The sequence below is a fragment of the Dermochelys coriacea genome, chromosome 2, assembly GCF_009764565.3.
Source record: "Dermochelys coriacea isolate rDerCor1 chromosome 2, rDerCor1.pri.v4, whole genome shotgun sequence".
Classification (NCBI taxonomy): domain Eukaryota; kingdom Metazoa; phylum Chordata; order Testudines; family Dermochelyidae; genus Dermochelys; species Dermochelys coriacea.
Window position 1 is genome coordinate 82,563,194 of NC_050069.1, and position 21,877 is coordinate 82,585,070.

Sequence of the window (21,877 nt, forward strand, 5' to 3'; positions counted from 1 at the left end):
GTAATATATACAAACAGATGTTTTTCATTAAGAACTAAAAAATAAACTAAGCCCCTTCTGTTTTGGGTCACTCTTGTCGACCTGTTACGTTGTGGTCTCATCAGTCAGATACATAATGTGGATGCTGCAATGTGTCGTCAAAAATTGTCATTTTAAAATAGTTAAGCCTGTTAGTATTTCTGTTGAACTTGTCTGGTGGGCGAGAGAGAGAGACACACATTGTGGCATTGCTACAATGGTGCAAGTGGTGCAGTCACACCAGAGCCCTGGAAGTTATGGGGGCCCAACCACTAGCAGATGTTGCTGCTGGTGGCAGTACTGATGCAGGTGGCACTGCCCAATGTGCTGTTCTGTTGCCCACCCTGCACTGCAGAGTGCCTGGCTGCTGATACCCCTGTCCCAAGCTTATGTGGGAGCCTGAGTCATGTGTGGTGCATGCACTGTGCTGCAAGGGTGCACAGCTACCCGTGATCAGGCACTGAGCTGCCCCTGCAGGCACTAATGCAGGGCCAGGACATAGGGTGCAGATGAGGAGAAGCCTAAGGGAGTGGGTGAGGCAGAGGCTGGTGATGGGAACAGGCAGCTAGGAGGAGTGGGGTGGGGTTCAGGGATGAAGGTGAGGGAGCTGGCAGAGTGGCAGTAGGGACTAGCAGGGGTGTGGGAGCAGAACAGCTTGTGGTAGGGAAGAGGAAACAGATGGCAGCAGCAGGGCACAGGGATGTGGTGGGGTGAACCTAGGCAATGCAGCACGAATTGGGGGCTATTGATGTGGGGGGAAATGTAAACAAACCTGCCAACGCAGGAAGAATTGGGGGTAGGGGGTCTGAGCTGCAGTGTTAGGGTTGTGGGAGCCCTTTTCCTGTGACTTGCATCCCAGCAGACCCTCCTTGTGTGTGTTGAATCCCTACCCCCAGGGGAAGCACCAGGTACCAGCACCTAGCACAGTGCAAGGAACAGAAAGTGTATCGAAAGGCTCCTTGACTTGCTGCTCTAATGGTCATGGAAGGATAATATGCTGGAGATGCTAATCTATTTTTCCATTTAAAAATACCTCTTGATTCTTCAGAAGTTTTCTCTCTAATTCAGATCCTTAAAATTTCCAGACCATGTATTCAGGGTGGGAACAAATATTCCCTGTTGCAAACGTTCTTCCTTGACTTTTGGACATTTTAGTATTAGGGGTCATAGTAGAAACATCTCTTCTATTCCTGTAACTTTTTGATCTAGTTTGCATAACTAGTTTAGGAGCTCAGTTTGAAGTTCTTTTCTCCCTCTCTTCCTGACACTTCATTTAAAACTAGGCAGTAGCTGTGGAATAGAACGACGGGACTGGGGCTATGGGAAAGTTAGAAAGGCATTGGAGAGCTGAACTGGGATGCTGTGGGAACTGGACGGAGTGGATTTCAGAATCGGGAAGAGACCCCCTAACTTACCTTGCACCAGGGCCCTCTGGGGTCTTGCAGCATCACAGAGAGAGAGCTGTGTTGCAGTGAGTGGTTTTTAAACTAATTGGTGGCTTAAATATCTAGATCCATACATAATTGCTATAACTTTAATTTTGTTTCAGAATGGGTAAAGGAAATTATTTCACTATAGTACCAGTTGTATTAGTGAAACTCTAAAAATTTGCATTTCAGAGAACTGCGGAGAACAGTGATCCTGAAAACTTTATTTTTATTTTATTTTTAGAGATGATCTTGGGTTTAGACTCCTTTCAGAACAAGTTAGTCATCACCCACCAATCAGTGCTTTCTATGCTGAAGGCTTGAATAACGATTTTGTGTTTCATGGCTCAATCTATCCTAAACTCAAGTTCTGGGGCAAGAGTGTGGAAGCAGAACCTAAAGGGACTATAACTCTGGAACTTCTTGAGTAAGTTGGTCAGATTACTATATTAGACTTTAGTTTTGAGGCTGTGCAGAATAAAGGCTTATATAATAGTCTCCAGTGCTGCAAGATGACTTTCAATGTATCCACTATTTCATATAGATAAAGCAGACAGTTGTTTTTTTATGCGGTTTGCATATTTCCTGCTTTTATGGCTCCTTACAATAATTTCTAACACACCCTACTGCTTGTTAACCCTTATTGCCCACTTCATTTTTAGAGGTCTCCTACAGCATGTATGACCACTTACGCTTAACAATGTGTCCTGCTTTGTATTTACCTTGGACACTCCAATTGCCTTCTCCAGACCTGAGGAAATGCTCTGTGAAGTTGAAAAGCTTGTCCCTTCCATTGGAAATTGATCCAATAAGCTATTACCTTACTTATCTTGTCTCTGTCATATCCTGGGACCAAAATGGCTTGAACGCCATTCCAAACAATTGTACAGTTCACTGGCACTCCGAATTGTATAGGTGTCAGGTAATTAAGGCCTTAATCCTGCAAAACACTTGTGTGCTTAACTTGACTACTGTAAGTAGTCCTATTGATATGCCAGTAGTAGATGCACTGAAGCTGCCATGCTAAGCAGTTTAAAAAAAAAAAAAAAAAATCAAGCAGTGTCTCCTGTTTTTGCCACACCATGCATGGCTGGTGCATCTTGTTTCCTTGATTTGCTGCCAGTAACTAATAGAGTTCCAGAGCCAGTTACTTGCTGTAGAGTCATTCAGGCATATTGTTGAAAGGTGTGATTATGCCAGCAGTTTTTTCCTTTTTTTTTTTTTTTTTTTTTTTTTTTTTTTTTTTTTCCCCAGACACGATGAAGCCTACACCTGGACAAATCCTACTTGCTGTGTGCATAATATTATTGTGGGTAAACTTTGGATTGAGCAGTATGGAAATGTAGAAATAACTAATCACAAGTAAGCTGGAATATGACTTTTTAGTTTACTACATTTTTAAACAAATTATTGCAAAGTAATTTGAGCTAAATGTTTCTTCCTTAGAACTGGTGAGAAGTGTGTATTAAACTTCAAACCATGTGGGCTTTTTGGGAAGGAGTTGCACAAAGTTGAAGGCTATATTCAAGACAAAAGGTAAAAATCCTGTCTTAGACCTACTGTTTAATAAAATGCTACTTAAATTTCTAATGTAGATATATGTGGGAACTGTTGGAATTAAATACTGTTACAATATACTGTGCCAATGGCGGGGATGGGTATATCTTGTTAGTAACTATAATGTACAGTAAGATGGGGATTCAGTCTTAAATCTGTTCTTAAAATCCTTTCTCATAATATTAAAATCTGAAAACACTAAAACTAACTTCATAACTTGTTTAAGCTCTTCCTAAAATTAGTCCTTTTTTTACAGCAAAAAGAAAGTTTGTGCACTCTATGGGAAATGGACTGAGTGCTTGTACAGTGTTGACCCAGCTACATTCGACGCTTACAAAAAAAATGACAAGAAAAATACAGAAGAGAAGAAAAACAGTAAACAGGTATTAGACATGTAAAGAAGTGGTGTCTGAAAGGCACAATAGAACACTTAGCAATGTAAGGTGCCTTTAGGCTTGTTACTGTTTTATACTTTTTCCTTAGCCTTTTTCTTAGTAAGATTCAAAGAGGGTTTGGACATGTATTATATGGATTAATCATAATAATTCTGGCTATTATCCAAACAGTTTTGGAAGGGTTAAAATCCTTGTGCTTCAAGGTTTAAGACAATATCTAATTATTAAGGATTAGCATGAAACTTTCATGAGAGCAGATTTCCTCACATCTGCCTATTGTCAGGCTCTTTCACCCTCCTCTGGAGTAACCAGATGGGATAGGGGACTAGAGGGACCGTATGTCTGATGTAGTATGGAAACTCCAACCTGATGCTTTTCAGGCCCGTAAGCAGGATAGATGAGGGTCTGTTCAGAAAGATTTCATAACTTTGAGGAATGTCATATTCTGAAGGTTTTGCAAGGATTTTTACAGTCTGCACTGTTCAGAAATCTTGCTCTTCATGTTTCTGTAAACCATTATGTTACTCCTTAACAATTCTTTCAATAGAAACACGCTCTTTTAAACCAATGACTGTGAAGGTTCTTATAGTAATTATACATACTTGCTACCATTCATCTTAAATGACGAGATAACATTTTTACTAAAAATCTGAGAACCCCTCCATGCCACCGAAGATCACCATGCTAGTTTTACTCCTTTGTCCTGTTGGATTCTAACTATTCTAAAGGCAAGTATGCCTGTGTAGATTTTACATTATTGCTGTACAGGAGAGCTCTAAAACTCATGGGATTACCACCCTCTCTTTGAGGCTGCATCTCTGAGCCTCTGGGAGGAGGAGGAGAAAAGAAAAATATACCCTGCACACTTGTTATCATCCATCTACTTGTTTGTTTTCCCTTGCAATACTGAATATTACTCTGAATGAAGTACTTTTATGTACAAAGCTCAAGCTTCAGGTTACTTTTGGCTTCTCATGGGCTTTTAGTTAGTAAAATATATTTGCCTACTTTGCCTTTTCACCATTTAATTCTTAAGAGACTTTTTTATACACCATTTCACTGAATCTGCTATCAGAATTTTATTCCATTCTCTATAGCTAACTTTTGAGTGTCTTTTTTTCCCTCCACTTCTGACTGGAAGAGACTCTTTAATGTCCAGATCAGGTGTCCAGTCTGTTTGATCTTGGGAGTTGGCACAATAACTTAAAATGCAAAATCTTCTGAAGAATGTTAATTAAAACTACAACTGCTTTGAAAATTGGCAAATGAAACTAGACAAAGAATCTAGTGAAAACATGTTTTTTGAAGTGTCTTAGAGCTGTCAGGACTCTAAGAGGAGCATGGTCTTTCTTTTTATTTTTTGAAAAAAAGCATACACAAATAGAATCCTGGAAGGTGCCACTTGGGTGCCCCTGAGAACCCCCCACTCAGTCACTGCCTAACTCTGTACGTGCCTAAATTCCCTAGGTGCTGAAGTTTCCAGTAATAGAGTCCCCAAGACACCTATGTTTCTACCAGTGCCATTCAAAAAGTCAACTAAGTCCTGATGCTGCCAAGCAGTTCAGTGCCCTAGCTCATGTCTAAGACATGGCAGGGTTGTTGAACTGGGCTTTCCCCCATTATCTCGCCTGCAGGGCCCAATCTAGTAGATGTGCTTGGAGCACTCCTAAACCACACAAAAGATAGTCAGGAATGAGCAGATAAATATAACAAAGTTCTCCATCTGATAGTTAGTCTTTCACACACCAGGTGAGTGCCTAAATCACCAGTTTATGGGATATTCTGATGTGAGATTCTGTCTCTCCTGTTGAAGCTGTTTCATTTTATATACATAGAATATTCTTTGGGCCAGAGAGTGTGACCATATAGGGTGCACTCCTGGGAGAAAGGAGATCTGGGTTGCAGTCCTTCCCCAAATCAGTCAGAGCAGGGATTTGAAAACAGGTCTCCCACATCCCAAGTGAGTTCCCTAACTATTGGGCTACTAGCTAAAATAGGGTGTCTCTCTCGTGCTGGTTTTTTTGCAAGAGGACTAACTTTGCTTAGGCTCCTAACTCTAGGAGTGGTTTGGTACTGGTCAATATATTCATTAATGACTTGGATAAAGGAATGGAGAGTGTGCTTATAAAACTTGCAGATGAAGCTACGCTGGGATGGGTTGCTAACACATTGGGAGGACAGGATTAAAATTCAAAATAACCTTGACAAACTGGAGAACTGGTCTGAGACCAACAGGATGAAATTCAATAAGACAAGTGCAAAGTACTTCATTTAGGAAGGAAAATTCAAATGCACAAATACAAAACGGGGAATAACTGGCTAGGTGGTAGTACTGCTGAAAAGGATTGGTGAGTGTTGCAGTGGATCACAAATTGAATGAGTCACCAATATAATGCAGTTGTGAAAAAAGCTAATATAATTCTAGTGTATATGAACAGGAGTGTTGTGTGCAAGATACAGGCTGTAACTCTCCCCCTCTACTCGGCACTGGTGAGGCCGCAGCTGGAGTGCTTTCTAACTAACCAGTTAAACTCTGGAATAGGCTTCCAAGGGAGGTTGTGGAACCTCGGTCACCAGATTAAGAACAGGCTGGACAAACCCCTGTCAGAGATGGTCTAGGTTTACTTGGTCCTGCCTCAGGGCAGAGGTCTGGACTTTAAGATTTCCCAAGATCCCTTCTGGGCCTACATTTCTGTGATGGCTGTGAATCCTGTCTAGAGATAGATGCCTCCTTTGGGCCAAAAGCTGGGTGTCTGGCTACCTTTCAGTTTAGGCCCCTCCCCTCCCTTCCCCTCAGCATTTCTTACTGGCTAGCTTAGGCAGCTTGCCGATTTCTATGAATCCCATGCTTAGGATCTCATTCTCCCCATGCATTGTATAGAGAGCCTGGGTACCTGGCTGAGGGTTCCTTCAAGTGGCAAGGTGCCTAAAAGGTAGGTGTTGCAATGCATAGGTCTGACTGCGGATCTAGCCCCTTGGTTCTTAAGGACCACAAAGGATTTCGGTTCCTTTTAGTTTCAGAAACTCCACAGCAACCCATTTTCCACCTTCTTGCGGTGATATGACAGTGTCAGTGCTTCAAGGAGTTGATGTTGCTTTAAGCACACTCTGAGCTTCCAAGTGACTTAAGAGTTACACTCAGCTGTGTCTCACCGCTTCATGCTCAAGTGATTTGCTTCAGTACCATGAAAATATATAGCCCATGGGAAGCCTCACCTAGCCAGTGTTTCCAAAATCTCATGGCTTCCTACTACTTCTGCTCTTAGTACTGCCATCATGTAGGTTCACTTCCCTTTTCTTTAGGGGACCTACTTGGATGTGCAGCTGGGGGCCAATGTCTCATCAGCAGATTATCCTGGGCCTTTCCATAAAGCCTTTGATTGTATAGGGATAAAATCATTTTGTGAAAAAACTTGCTATCCTTTTCATCAAAAAGATGTTGAGACATTAGACCTGCCTCTCTCGCTATATATGCAGAGATGGGTATCCTATTAACACACAGACAGAATGAAATGAATACTGCTCCTTCATTATATTAAAGCTGTAACACCATTAAACCAGGGTGACCAGCTGTGACCCCTGAAACTCAAGAGATCTTCCATGCTGCAGACTGCACCTCTGCTTTAAAGATGAGGGCAGCTGCAGTCAGCTTTCTTGTTTGTGCTGGTTGCAGTCCTCAGGTAAGATAGGTGAAGTCTGGACACTACTGAATTTAGGGGTCCTAGAAGCCTAAAAAGAGTGAAGCTAGAGTGGTATTTTAACAGTCTGGAAAGTTTTTAATGTAATTAATATACAGAATAGTGATGGATATGTTATTCCAGTGGTTTTCAACCTTTCCAGACTACTGTACCCCTTTCAGGAGTCTGATTTGTCTTATGTATTCAGTTTCACTTCACTTAACTACACCTCTACCCCGATATAATGCGGTCCTCGGGAACCAAAAAAATCTTACCGTCTTATAGGTGAGACTGCGTTATATTGGGGTAGGGAGAGGAACCGCTCCCTGCCCCAGCTCACCTCCACCTTCTTCCCCTCTCCTGAGCGTGCCGCCGCCGCTCTGCTTCCTCCCTCCCTTCCTCCCTCCCTCCCTTCCAGGCTTGCCGCACCAATCAGCTGTTCGGCGTGGGAAGCCTGGAAGGGAGGGGGTGGGAGAAGCAGAGCGTCGGCAGCGTGCTCCGGGGAGGAGGCGGAGTGGAGGTGAGCTGGGGTGGGGAGCGGTTCTTCTGTGCCCCCCCCCACTCACCTCCGCTCCACTGCCTCCCACGAGCGTGCCGCAGCTCCACTTCTCCTCCCTCCTAGGCTTGCCGCGCCAATCAGCTGAGCAAGAGTTTGAGCTGATTGGCGCTGCAAGCCTGGGAGGAAGGAGAAGCGGAGCTGCGGTGCACTCATGGGAGGAGGCAAAGGCGAGCTGGGGTAGGGGGGTTTCAACAAGTAAGGGGGGGGCACAGAGGAACTGCTTGCGTTAACACAAATTCGGATATAACGGCGGTAAAACAGCCCCATTCCTCGGAGCGCTGCTTTACCACGTTGTATCCGAATTCGCGTTCTATCGGACCACATTATATTGGGGTAGAGGTGTACTTGCTTACAAAATCAGACATAAAAATACAAAAGTGTCACGGCACACTATTACAGACAAATTGACTTTTTCTCATTTTTACCATATAATTATAAAATAAATTGATTGGAATATAAATACTGTACTTACATTTCAATGTGATACTTGAGCCCGTTTTTCATTTGTGAGCCTTCTCTGAAGCCGGAGTACTGAGTGGTGTGGCTAAAGCTTAACCCCCTGCCACCTAGGGCTGAAGCATGTAATTTAGCTTTGTGGGGCCCCCTGTGGCATGGGGCTCTGGGCTACTGCCCTGCACTTGCAACCCCCCTAAACCCATCTTGCAACCGCCAGATGAGTTGAGTACCTCTGGAAAGACTTCTGCATACCCCCAGGGGTATGTGTACCTCTGGTTAAGAAACACTGTGCTGTTCAGTTCTATGCATCAATTGAGGTGATGTCCAGGAAACTGCTGAGAACAGCTGAAATGTGCTTCTAGTTGTAGTCACTCTTCATTGTAACTTCAGTGATGTGGATGTACATATTGAAACACAATCTGAAACACACAACCAACTATTTACAAGCTTCCATGGAACAGTATAATTTATAAAAAGTCTAGTGCTTTGTTTATGGATTAGTTATTGATGCAGGGCTTCTTTCTTTCGATCTGGTAGCATTTTACCTCAATTTCTTTGTCATTCTGTTCTGTAAGGGATACTAACAGCTCTTTGGAAATCAGTGTGCTAGCACAACCCAGGAATATCTAACTGAGAGCTGCATTGGCAGCAGCCAAGGGAGTAAATCTACTATGCATGACATTCTGGTTACTTTGCAGCTATCTTAAATATTGAAAACAGCAGACCAAAATAATCTCATTACTAAACCAAGTTCTAATAGTTTGGCTTGGTGGCATGGATGGACCCAAGTCATGTCAGAGGGGTTCAAACCATACACTAGCTTAAGTTTCTCTGTGTGCTGAAATGCAGATACAGCAATTGGCCTTGTCCACACTGCCTAGCCTAACCCTCATAGAACCAAGTTCATTCGCAACAGGGCTTAGACTGTGCTTATGCATAACTGGAAATTGTGTTAATCTGTCTGCTTAGATTTCTACTAAACAATCTCCAAAGATCTCTAAAGCTTTTCCCATGCTGGGGTGGAACCATATTTTATCTAGAACTAACCTGGTAAACTAACATGCTGGGACAAAAATTGTCATCCAGTAGCTCAGCATAACACGTTATGGTTTAGTCTAGTATAGGGACTGACCAAGTGTTTGCCCTGTTGTGACTGAGCTGTTACTAAACCATGCCAACAGCTTGGGACTTCAGGTTTATAGTATAATTTTAAGGACATTGGTTAATGTGTGCTTCAGTTCTGTCTATGCTGCTGGACCAAAGCACCTTTTTAACCAGTTGGAGAACAGTCTAGCCCTACCATTACCCTCTACTACTCTAGCTAATTTGGATGGAAACTTAAGCAGTATTCCCAGAAATGTATTAACTATGGTACAGCACTGTCATCCTAGCCAGTGTGCATCAACCTTGACAGTTCACAATCAGCCTTCTAGATTAAGTAGTCTATTCTCAGAAGAGCATTTGTTTAATATGGTTCATGTTTTCACTATTGACAACATAATGTCAACGGAACCTAAGACCTCACATGCTGAACAGCAATAATACAGCAGTTACACATACACAGACTGTAGGATGTATGTTTCCTTAATGTAGGCGAAAAAAGAAAAGGTGGTGTGCACTTTCAGCATGAATAAAACCAAAATTGATTTATATTGTAAATGGGGGGGATCCCTAACATGAGTGTTCTCTATGGTGCTGAGAAACAAATAGTAACTTCAAAATGTGGATTTGAAAGCACTTATTTCTCAGTAGCTGCACGCTGAATGAATAAATAAATGTAAAAAAAAAACTATTGGCAGAACTATCTAAATAGAATGGCTTTTGTTTTTAATTTCTCTGAGGAGCTGATGGCTCTTCTAATCTTGACATGCATCTAGAAAAGCCAGTGGGTGTTAAAATGATGACGTAAGCCTAGGGGACAAAAAAAAGTATTGGAGCAGTGAATGTGTGTTCTGTGATGGCATGTTTCATGCCTTTTTATGTCTTAGTCTCATTTCACTGTAACTTCTGTGTAGGACTGTTCTATGGTTTGTGTTTAAGGTTATTTAAACAGCCTGTGACTCAGCTAAATTTTCTTGTATTTGTGCTGCTTATAGGTGGGCAATTCTGAAGAACCAGATGAGATGCCTTTGCCAGATTCTGAAAGTGTGCATGTTATTCCTGGAAGTATTTTACTCTGGAGGATAGCTCCAAGACCTCCAAATTCAGTACAGGTTAGCCAGGGCTCTGGTTAAATGTTGGGGGTTTGACAATTGGTTAAACTGTAAAATGTACAGTGAACATCGAAGTCACTGACTTCCCTTGCTCATGATGCAGTGATTAAAATAACTTCTTTCCAGTAAAATCAACTTTTGCTGCAATGATCTTGAACTTTCCCAACACAAACTGTAATGAGCTATGTAATGTGGAACTGAATATGTAGGCCTTCTGTTATAGATGGGCAGACCAGCGTGCACGCTTGGCTTCTTTCTAGCTTAGCTTAACTTCTCCACAGAATCACTGATTATGATGAATTAAGCAATTGCTCTACTTAGCGGTGGCCTGGAGAATTCACTGTCCCACTCTGTTGCTACTTAAATACTGCCATCCATTTGGGAGGCAGGTTTAGTGCAGGATAGCCAGTGCATGAGACATTTAATCAGAGGTGTCCGTAGAGGAGCAGAGTCTGCAAAAGCTACGTAAGACAAACCATGGAGTACAAGAACCCATAAGTCAGAGGAAGGCTACATAATGTGAGTGGGTGTATGAAGATCTACTGAGCTGGACAGACAGCTGAGCAGGATAGATGAGTAGATGTATAGCTAGAGAGATCTGGAAGCAGAAAAAGAAAATAGGGCAGGGTGGTCATGTAGGTGCATATAGGGAGAAGGGTAGGCTGCTTTAATAGTCGGTAAGGAAAGCCCCTGAAGGATGAATAAGGACAAAGAGGTTGTTTCTCCCTCCCTCAATTTGGCTAGTCAGATCTTACTCTAATTAGACATGAGCATAAAGGTTCACCCAGTTATACCTGGCACATTTTCACTCTGCTAGCATCTTAACATTACTACTGTATAAATACTTCAGCAATTAGAAAGTGGCTATGGTTGTATGTTACTACGAATCAGTGCTCTTTTGATCTTTGAAAAGCTCTTTTTATATGTGAAGACTCTTAGCAGCCAAAACTTTCAGAAAGCGATCCTTTAATTTTTGTTTCTCTCTTTCAGATGTACAATTTCACTAGCTTTGCTATGGCTCTGAATGAATTGGATAAAGAAATGGAGAGTGTTGTTCCTAAAACTGACTGCCGGTTACGGCCAGATATCCGAGCAATGGAAAATGGTGAAATAGGTAACTTTAAAAAAAAAAAAATACAAAATAACTTGTCAAAGTTGAAAGAGTCGTGGGAACTCCAGCTGAAAGGTTACAGATACTGCCTTAAGCAATAACAAGCCGTCTTTACAGATAAGCTGCTTTTTTGTGTGGGGGGGAGGGGGGTGGAACATGCCTTTGAAATATATCCTTGTAGAGGTGAGTGAAAATATGTTCAAATGTATAAGCTTTATGCCAGGCATGTTACCCATTCCTTCATTATAAGCGTTAATTTTTTTTAATTAAATTTATCAGAGTGAAGAGACTGAGGCCAGATAGAAGGCACAAAGTGCTGCCTTGTCAAGCTTTTTAATTGGACTTTTTATGAAGGGCAGTAGCAAAGTTGTGAAGTTTGCCATGATCTTTAGAACTTGCCGCTGTACGAAGTCTTCCATTATTCCACTATAAAATAGTCTTTCTTTACATCAACTAATCTAAAATACCAATTTCAGTAATGTGATTGAAACTGCTGAAGTTAAGTATTTCCCATCAAAAGAAGTGCATGTTCACTTAAAAATTATTCACAGCAAAAGGGTGAGGGGGAAAAAAATAGACTTCATTAGGAAGAAACAAACAATTCCTCTAAAAGTCTAAGTGAAACTAGTACAAATTGCATGCGTCTCTTAATCTAGAAGTGTATAAGATGCCTATCACCATGGTGTCAGTGCAGTGTTTACTGATTGTATAGTGAGGAGCATGGTTTGGTGCTCGATACTCTGATTTGTAACATTTATTTGTATGAAAGCAGCGTGGCTTGGAGGATGGAACTCAGGGACTAAAGACTTGGGGTTCTATTCCCAGCTGTGTCACTGGTCTGGAGGGTGACTATGGGAAAGCTACTTCACCTCTGTGCCTCTCTGTGCACCTGTAAAATGAAGATAACACTTGTTCACCTGCTTTAAGCACTTAGAGATCTATGGATTATATAGTAGCTGGGCATTGTGATGTTGTGGTACTGAGGAGTTCTCAAAGATCAGTAATGAGATCTTTTGAGGCTTTTTAAAATACACTGTAGACAAGTTGCTTCCTTTGATCAGTCTCTGCCTTTCCCTGTAAATTGGATTATTCTGTGGCTAGTGGAAGTAACTCATACTATATTGCATCCATATTTACCCAAAGCATTTAGTATTGCATTCTGAATTTACAGAATGTACTAACATACAGTGATCTATCAATATCTGCAAGCTGTGTAATGGCGATACTATCTGTTTCTGCTCAGCAGTCATACTGCCACATGCCGAGTGCTGCGATTAAGCCAGTGGAGCTGGAGAAATTAGAGAGGCTGTAAATCAGGAGAATCACTTTGGTAACTATTTTAAATTCTGATCATTTGAAGATCCAAATATGAAGCAACTTGACAGAGATCACACAAACTTGTGACACAGGTGGGAATTGAATCCAGCTCTTAATCCAGTCCAGAAAATGTAACCATTTTCTCTTCTGAAGGGAATCTTAAAGACCCTTTTCTTGAGAACTAGAACAAATTCTCAGGTTCCTTAGGTCATGGCTCAACCCACAGTTTGGGTGTACACCAAGACCCGTCTTTGATTTGATCAATCTGACTGGCAGAGCTTGTCCTCTAGTTGGCCTTACTTCTAAAACAGAAATGCTTCTCCTAATATTGCGTCTGTGCTTTGAGGGGTCTGCTCTTTAAAGGAGGCTTTTAAAACTGGTATGATCTGACTAAATTAGTGTTGGAAACGAGCTGAGTCTTTATTATAGGTGCTTCGATAAAAGTGACCAGGAAACTAAGATTTTTTTTTTTCAACTTCTGTTCCTTTTCAGATCTAGCGAGTGAAGAGAAAAAAAGGCTAGAAGAGAAACAAAGGGCTGTCCGCAAAAACCGGTCCAAGTCAGAGGAAGACTGGAAAACAAGGTCAGTGCATTTGATAAAGTTCTTGGCTGTTCAGATTAGGTGTCTGTCCACACACAGGTTATTCTCAATCACCGGAAGAGTTGATGACCTCTTCAGCTCTGCTGCTACTATCCTATTTGAGATCTTGGTCAGAGTATTTGTCATGCCTGATATAGTGAGCCCAGTACATTCTTCACTAAAACATCAGCCCTGTTTCATTTTCCCACTAACCCCCCCACCAGTCTCTAAATAGCCTGTCATGCCTGCTGAGCATCACTTGTTCCATCAAGAACACAGCCTTTGCCACTGACGCCCGCTCCCTGTGACACGTGCAGTCTGAGATGCTGTACAACTGACCAATACACGTGTTCTCTGCCCTACAATAGAAGAGATTCTGGTTTGATTTGATCTCCCTATGCAGTCAGTAGATGAAAATAGTAGAGAAGACAATGTGCTTGGCCCCAGAGAGAAGGGAGCTCCTCCTTTGTAATGATTCCTCCAGTTAACTATTGAGTTATGTATCTTCACATCCATGACTCCCTAAAAACCACCCAGTTTTATTCCTGTGGGTGCACATCGGTGCCGAAAACTAACCAAAGGATTATTCCTTTTCCAAGGACTATATTGGTAAGCAATCGAACATATTTATTTAAAACACTACTCACATTATACAGCCTATGACGGGTTTTGCTTCCTGCAAGTTGGCACAATATGCTGCCTGGTCCATGTACCTGACTATTGCAGCTGTTTATGATCTAGCTAACGTCACAACTAGAAGGGCTGGGGAAAAATTCTGAATGAGAGCTGAGATTTCATAACTCTTTTCCCTCCCAGCACCTCAAGAAACACTTTGCAACCCATCTTGGCCATGATTCCTAGGTGTTGAACTGTTTGTGTGACCTTAAAGTTTTGTTGTTAGGTCTCTCCCAACTTTGTGTGTCCTCTCGGAAAGCCAATCATTTTGAATGGCATAAGCCTGTGTGAATAGTACATGTGTGACCATAAAACTTTACCACAATTTGTGAGCCAATTATGCAGATTATATAAACAAAACTTTGAGATTTGAAATTCTGTCTGTCAAGATATGTCATTCTGCTAGATTTTTCCAACTTTGCTTAAAAGCCACTTCAGTAACATATCTAACTCCTATATACATGTGCTCTTGAATTCCTCACTGAATAAAGAACAGCTTTAGAAAGTGTTCTGCTGGTTCTCCTTGCTCTCCCAGTGTCTTTTAGGTTCTATTATACAGACAGATTGTAATTTGAAATCTTAAGACTTCTGTTTCTAAATTTAAATTTTAGTAGTTTAACTGAGAGTTCTGTGATCTACATAATACATAGGTCCCTCATAAGGATACTTGGGCTCCCAGCATTTGACATTAAAACCCTTTAGTCCAATAACTTACCACCACCCTGCTGTAGGTAGGTGATATGGGAAAGCAGAAGGGCATTGGAGCATTTATTTATCCATTTGACTTTCCCTGATCTTTTTGGGTTTGCACATTAACCATAATGTGGTAGAGAACATGGAGTCTAAGTGCCACCCACAGACTCGCCCTTCTCTCCAGCGTTTCACGCAGGCTTCTTGTTACCCTATTGCCAACTAAACCTAGTTGCAAGTTGTTAGAATATTTATAAATTGGTAAAATAGGGCTCCAGTTCTGCAAACCCCCCAAATTCCTTCCCCTCCAGGACTGTGAATGTATCCTACACTTCATCTGGATATTTAGAGCTTTAAAAACAAGCTACATAGCACTGTACAGAACATCCTTTTTAATGGAGGAGTCAGAGCTGCCACCTGGAATAAGATGAGTCTACTAATGGCTAAGCAAGATAAGAATTTAAACCCACACAGGATGTCTTCAAAGCAAAAAATAAAAGCACATTTTTATCTCTGGACTCGGTCAACATGCTACAAAGTCATAGTGTTGTGCACTGTCTTTTTATTTCTCCTAAATTCATCATTTAAAAAAAAAATACACATTGCAGGAAGGATGTAAGTGCTATTCCATGTTCTTCATGCTTGAGTCTAGGAAGCCATTAAAAAGCTTTGGCAATACCACTCTTCAGCTTTGTTTGATAGCGGAAGTTACTCTCCTGAAGCACTAAGTGCTATGGTAACTCAGGGCCACTTTTACAAATAATTTGAAGGGGCATCTGCTATGCTGTGCCAACACTTCGTTACCAATCAGATGACTGTATAGTCTGTTTTATCGGGCTTTGTGCAGCTCTCATCCTTCTGGATTAGAAGATTAAAATGCTTATCACCCCTTGAATTTGAAAACTGATGCCAGCTTCAAAAGCACAGCAGCATGAAATATGAGGCTCCTCAGTATTGGCAATTTTCCTCTACTTCCAGACTGGAAGACCGGGGATAGTAAACCTGCTGGTTATTTGTTGCAGAGAACTAAGTGCCTGTTTATATAAACCTAAAATACTCTGGCAGTGGGGTGGAATTTCCTCTGAGCTAGGATTCCTGTACACTAACAATCTTCTTGTCCTCCCTGTTCTTTCTTCTCTCCCCCGCGACCCCTCCGGTGTCCAACAGCATGCCACCTTTGGTGTAATGACTGGAATTTGAAGCTCCCCTGTGGCTCTCAATGGTCCACAGCCACTATTCTAGCCTTTCTTCTGATGTCAAGGAAGGGTATATCTAAGGCAGGGGTTGGCAACCTATAGCATGCATGCCAAAGACAGCATGCCAGCCGATTTTTTTTTTTTTTTTTTTTTTTTTTTTTTTTTAATGGCATGCTGCTGCCTGCTGGGTCCCAGCTGCCGGCCCCCCTCAGCACCCGCTTCTGAACCCAGGCCATTAAAAATCCTGCCCACCCCGGCCCGCTTTTCTCCGCTCCCCCCCCACACACACACACACGGGGGCAGGGTGAAGAAGCTTGGTCCTGTTGGCTGCTGCTGCAGGGCAGGCAAGGTTTCCCTTCCCCTGCCTCTTCCCTGCCTGCCCCTCCTCCTCTCTCTCCCTGCCGCCTATCAGCTGATGGCCTTTGCGAGGGAGGGGGAGAAGCAGAGAAGAGGTGGGGACTGGGGCCTTGAGGAAGGGAGGTAGAATCAGGGCATATCCCCTCCAGCCCCCTGCCGTGAGCCGCTTTGAGCAGGGGGCTGGGAGCACCCCCACGACCCCTGCCCCTCACACACACCCAGCCCTCTGCCCTGATTCCTGCACCCCCACTGTGAACACCAAACGGGAGCTCCTGCACCCACGTGCACACACACATTCCTACCTGCACTCTTTGCACCAAATGGGAGCTGTCCAGGTAAGCACTCCACACCCAAACCTCCTGCCCAAACCCTGAGCCCCCTCCCTCATTCTAGCTCCTGGCCAGACCCTACACCCCAACCCCCAGCCTGCTCCTTCACCCCCAGCCCTGTGCTCAGTGCACTCCCACCCTCAGCTCAGTATAGAGAGAGAGGAAGAGAATGGGCTAGAACCAGGGAGAAGGTAGATACCCACTCTGTGGGCAGGGCCAGGATCCCAGACCGGCAGCGGGGCCAGCAGCCGGGACTCTGGCTGGCAGGAGCTGGCGGACGAAACCCCGGACTGGCAGTGGGCCTAGCTGCTCAGCCTCTTGCTGGTCTGGGGTCCCAGCCGCCAGCCCCGCTCAGCCTGCTGCTGGCCTAGGTGAACGGAACCCCGGGCTGGTGGCGTAAGACTGGCATTTTAATTTAATTTTAAATGAAGCTTCTTAAACATTTTGAAAATCTTGTTTACTTTGCATACGACAGTAGTTTAGTTATATAATATATAGACTTGTAGAGAGAGACCTTCTAAAAAACGTTAAAATGTATTACTGGCGCACGAAACCTTAAATTAAAGTGAATAAATGAAGACTCGGCACACCACTTCTGAAAGAAAAGGAGTACTTGTGGCACCTCAGAGACTAACAAATTTATTTGAGCATAAGCTTTCATGAGCTAGAGCTCTCACGAAAGCTTATGCTCAAATAAATTTGTTAGTCTCTGAGGTGCCACAAGTACTCCTTTTCCTTTTGCGAATACAGACTAACACAGCTGCTACTCTGAAACCTGTCACTTCTGAAAGGTTGCCGACCCCTGATCTAAGGTGTGGAGTGGACAGCTGAAGTCCAGCTGCAGGAATATGAAGCCTAAAACTAAGCCCACTACAAACTTTCCCTACTCCTCATTTCAGTTACTGTATTTCCAGTCCTTCCCTGCCATTGAACCCCAGTTTGCCTTGGGCACGAATAACTTATTTGGCAGTTGTTTTCGAATCTCTCATTAGTTTCGCACTCAGTACTGGGATTTATTTTACAGTAGTTGTGCAAAACAGGACAGCAAAAGAAACGTGAGGGAACCTGGGAAGCAATAGGATGATGGGATTTTAATCCCCATCCCATAAAGAAAAAGGGAATTAAGAGAGTAAGAAATTTGCAACATGGTTCAGAAGTCAGTGGGAAATGGGCCTTCCCAAGTATATCTTTTCTAAGCCTTTTACTGTCATTCCTACCCTTTAGCAAGCCAGCATACATCTACCCTGACACAGACAATTGTGTTTTGAAATTTAGACTAGAAAAATCTAGCTGAAGGTTTCCAGTGGGCTCTACACCAGACTCATCACCCTATTTCTCTTTACCAGAAATTGAGCTCTAACTAGCACACAGATAGATAGGTGTGGTGGGCTGTATTCCATCCTTTGAGAAATGTTTAATGATATTATTCCAAGACAAGCGTTGTAACGGAACAGCACAGTGTTTCTGGAGTGCCACATAGCCTCTGGGGTTGGGTCTATAAGTAGTACAAGAACTCTCCACTGGTAAGCAAATCCAGTTCTTCTGCACACCCACATTCTGAGTGGTAATGTCACGTAATCACACTTTGTTTTACACAGAATGTCTAGTTGTAACTTTGAGTTGCATTTTTTTTCCTTTTCCAACTGAAGTCATCCAACAGCCCAGGGTCCCAGGTTTGGACTTGTCTGATTTCCTTCTCTCCCCACCCCACTCCCACTTTTTGCTTGCTTTCTCAAAGTGCTTGGCTTGATTTGCCCTAAGACTAGCACAGAACAATGTTTTTGTAATTCTTTTGAGTTAATATATGGCAAAGTTCTGGACACACTTGGTCTCCTCTCCCTTGTCTGAATGCCAGGGCTTATTTGTTTCAGTGACTGTGAATAATCCAGGTTTCAGAGTAGCAGCCGTGTTAGTCTGTATTTGCAAAAAGAAAAGGAGTACTTGTGGCACCTTAGAGACTAACAAATTTATTTGAGCATAAGCTTTCGTGAGCTACATGATGCATCCGATGAAGTGAGCTGTAGCTCACGAAAGCTTATGCTCAAATAAATTTGTTAGTCTCTAAGGTGCCACAAGTACTCCTTTTCTTTTTGTGAATAGTCCAGTGTGTGTTCTAGGTTTCCTTACCTTAACAATTACTATAAGTATACAAATTGCAATAGGTAGGTACTGCATGCATTCCAGACTCTTCCTATCGGTTTCTCCATTATCATTCTATATCAGGAATTCTTCAGTTTACTTGAAATAAAAAAAAAAAAAGTAGAGAGGGGGAAATTTTCAAGGATTGCTAGGATCTAAAAACCATCTGTTGGACAATGGCATTCACATTTGGCACTTCTGATAAGATCAAGGTATGGTCATGGAAAGCTAGATTGCTTTATGGTCTCTCTATTTAAGAAAATTATGCAGAAAACAATCCATATTTTGAGATGAACCCTTCTACATATTTCCAGGAATGTGCAATCCTCTGATTAGGGAATACATAGCTTAATATCTGCAATGACTAGTCTATGATGCAACCATCATTAACTACGCACTGTAGAAAAGTGCACTCCTTAGGGCAAGATCCCTATCCTTTAGTCTACTACTGTCTTCTTTTGTCTACTCTTTTCATAATGGGCAGGATTTTCAAAGGGACTAATGATTTTGGGTGCCCAGTTTGAGACACCTTCAAGGGGCCTGACATCAGAGGGGGTTTGTTTGGGTGCTCTGTTTGCTACCTGATTTTTTTTTTTTTTTTCCAGAAACAGTCACTAGTCCACTTTTTTGAAAATCTTGGCCAATGATCTAAAGACTGTTAAGCTCCTTAGCACAAAGACCTTATCTTTCACTAAAACACACTGAACACCTAATGCTATTGCAAGCAATATTAGTGCTCTCCTTTCCTTTCTCCTCCAATCACTCCCAAGGTAGTGGTTGATCTAGTATACCCTATATCCTTCACAACCTTAGCCCGCCCTCCATTCTAACTTTACTGGGTACATGAACTCTAACATTATTCCCAGTAAGCTAAATTTTGCTTCTACAGCACCACCCACTAGAATAAGGTATACATTTTTAACAGGGAGGGTAATTAATCATTGGAACAACTTAGCAAGGGCAAATATTGCATGTTATGCTAATAGGAGTGTGTTTTTTTTATTGGAGGGAATACCTGTGAGACTTATCTGGGCTGTGATAAGATGTGCTTCTTGATGTATAATACAAACGAACACATCCCATTGGGTATCTTATGAGGTAGTATTGCTGGGGTGAGGGGAGAAGAGTTGCTGACACTCGGGCCATAAAAGGGGACTCCATGCTACATCAGCAGTGTACTTATCAATAGTATGGCTCCTTCGAACATCTTACCTTACAAATGTGTAATTATCACTGTTTATGTATATACTGGAGAGCTGAAAATATTCTCAGACTTGAACAATAAGTGAAATCCTAGTATTTCTAGCAACAGGCAAGCAGAATCTACCAGGAAGGCTGAAAATAACTTGCTCCAAATGAGACTGATCTCATGCCCTAGAATGGCTCTACAGTGTATGTCTCACATAAACGCAGGTATTTTATAACTATGCAGAAAACTTGCTGGAACTGTTCTGTATGATGTGTTCCATCAAGAGAGCTGTATTGCTGTTGGGAAGCAAATCATCACTCCCCATTATTGTGAGCTGTGGTATTTGACACCTACCAAGATAATGATTTCAAAATCTTGGGGAAATCAGGATGCTAGTGAAATAATAGACTTCTGCTTTCAGGAATGCAGTGTTTGCAGTGTATTTGTGTCCTTGTGTAATAAATGGTTCTTAAATGCATGCCAAAAATGGCTTCTTCAAAACTGCTTTTGAAGTAAATAGCTTCTTGTATAACAGTCTCTACCACCTACTCATCACAACATATCCACATTGATTTCAGCCAGAAACCATTCTGGGATTGTAAGGGAGAAGTCTAGCAAATCAAGACGGTCTGAACTGACTTAAAACAGTGTGGGGATGCAGCACTGAATTCTCAGTACTAGTTTGAAAATCACCATGAAAGATGCAACAAAGCAGCTTTGAACTTTGTTAAATGAAATGTGTTCACAGTCAGACATGCTGTCCTCTCTTACAGGTGGTTCCATCAAGGTCCCAATCCCTACACTGGTGCACAGGACTGGCTTTACTCTGGCAACTACTGGGACAGAAACTACTTTAATTTACCTGACATTTATTAAAATGTCAAAGGGAGGCCATGACTAATGCAAATTAAGTCTTAATCTTTTTAATTTTCCTTGTTTCTAGTCAGTTTTTCCAAGAGATGAGAAGTTACTGAACAATATGTTAAGTATCTCCTACAGTAAATACGGTGGTACAGATTTGAAAGGCTATGGAGAGGGGAACATGGACAACTGCTCAGAGCAGTCATTTTTCTGACGGGTAGTGCTACCATATTTGCTGAATACATCTATGTTAAGGCTCGGTGAATAGCAAATAGAACAGTTGAAGGTGTTCTATTAATCCTTTCTTTTAATGATTATGCTGGCACAACAGCCCTTTGGGGTGGATATATTGTGGCACAGATGTTTAAAAGCACAGATACGAATTGCACTATTCTGTGCTTAAAGCTAGGAAAGGGCAAGTTATTTTTATAAAGATTTACTTAACTTTCATAAGATGGCTTTCTATTAAGATAACTCGCAGAATCCTGGATTCTGGTCAGTGATTCCAGAACTATTATCCCCCAAATGTTCACGCTGTAAGTTACGCTGGTAACATTACTCAAAGTAATTATTCCATGTTTAGTGCAGTGTTTTGAATTTGTTTTTCCATGTTTTGTTACCAGCCTCATTTTCTTAAGGAATTAAGAGCCATTTAAAAATTTGTGATGAACTAAACACTAGTAAGAGGTTTTTTAAAAAAAAAAAAAAAAAAAAAATTTACTGCACTAGAAAATATAGGTGCTTGGCACCATCGTTGTATAATTGCAAAAACTTTTTAAAAATCAGGACCCAGTGGAACATAACTACTGGAGAAATTAAACTGCACCTGTGTATGTACTGTACAAATGCACAAGACTTCCTCTTAGAAAGTGTGGTTTGAAGTCAGTAAGGTACCTGTATGGAGACTGCTGTACACACCAGCTTTAACCCCTTTTAATTGGGGTGCATTAAATCTTAGGAAAATACATATTTATACAGAGCTGGAGTACAGGGCTTCCAGCTGCTCTTTGTATACAATTTTAATTGCTGTCTGGAGGTTAATGTTAATTACATTAATTGCTACTAAATAAAGGCTTTCAAATGTTCCAATTTCTCAGATTCATTTTTTTTTTTAATACTGAGGGTTGCATC

The 21,877-nt window shown here is 41.9% G+C and overlaps 1 protein-coding gene and 1 long non-coding RNA gene across 10 annotated transcripts in view; both read left to right on the forward strand.

The window, feature by feature from the left end:
- The window catches only part of OSBPL1A (oxysterol binding protein like 1A), a 158,366-nt gene extending 136,534 nt beyond the window's left edge, over positions 1 to 21,832 (forward strand). For all 9 annotated transcript variants that reach the window (XM_038390999.2, XM_038390998.2, XM_043507971.1 and 6 more), the window contains 8 exons: positions 1,690 to 1,872; positions 2,700 to 2,807; positions 2,892 to 2,981; positions 3,259 to 3,385; positions 10,186 to 10,302; positions 11,293 to 11,416; positions 13,223 to 13,313; positions 20,659 to 21,832. In XM_038390999.2, the coding sequence (XP_038246927.1) occupies positions 1,690 to 1,872; positions 2,700 to 2,807; positions 2,892 to 2,981; positions 3,259 to 3,385; positions 10,186 to 10,302; positions 11,293 to 11,416; positions 13,223 to 13,313; positions 20,659 to 20,761 (943 nt within the window). In that variant the 3' untranslated portion in view covers positions 20,762 to 21,832. The remainder of the gene's footprint in view (positions 1 to 1,689; positions 1,873 to 2,699; positions 2,808 to 2,891; positions 2,982 to 3,258; positions 3,386 to 10,185; positions 10,303 to 11,292; positions 11,417 to 13,222; positions 13,314 to 20,658) is intronic.
- LOC122458709 lies at positions 17,339 to 20,363 on the forward strand. Its single transcript, XR_006278882.1, has 2 exons — positions 17,339 to 18,446; positions 18,663 to 20,363. It is a non-coding gene; the product is annotated as an uncharacterized LOC122458709 (long non-coding RNA).
- Positions 21,833 to 21,877: the final 45 nt, after the last annotated feature.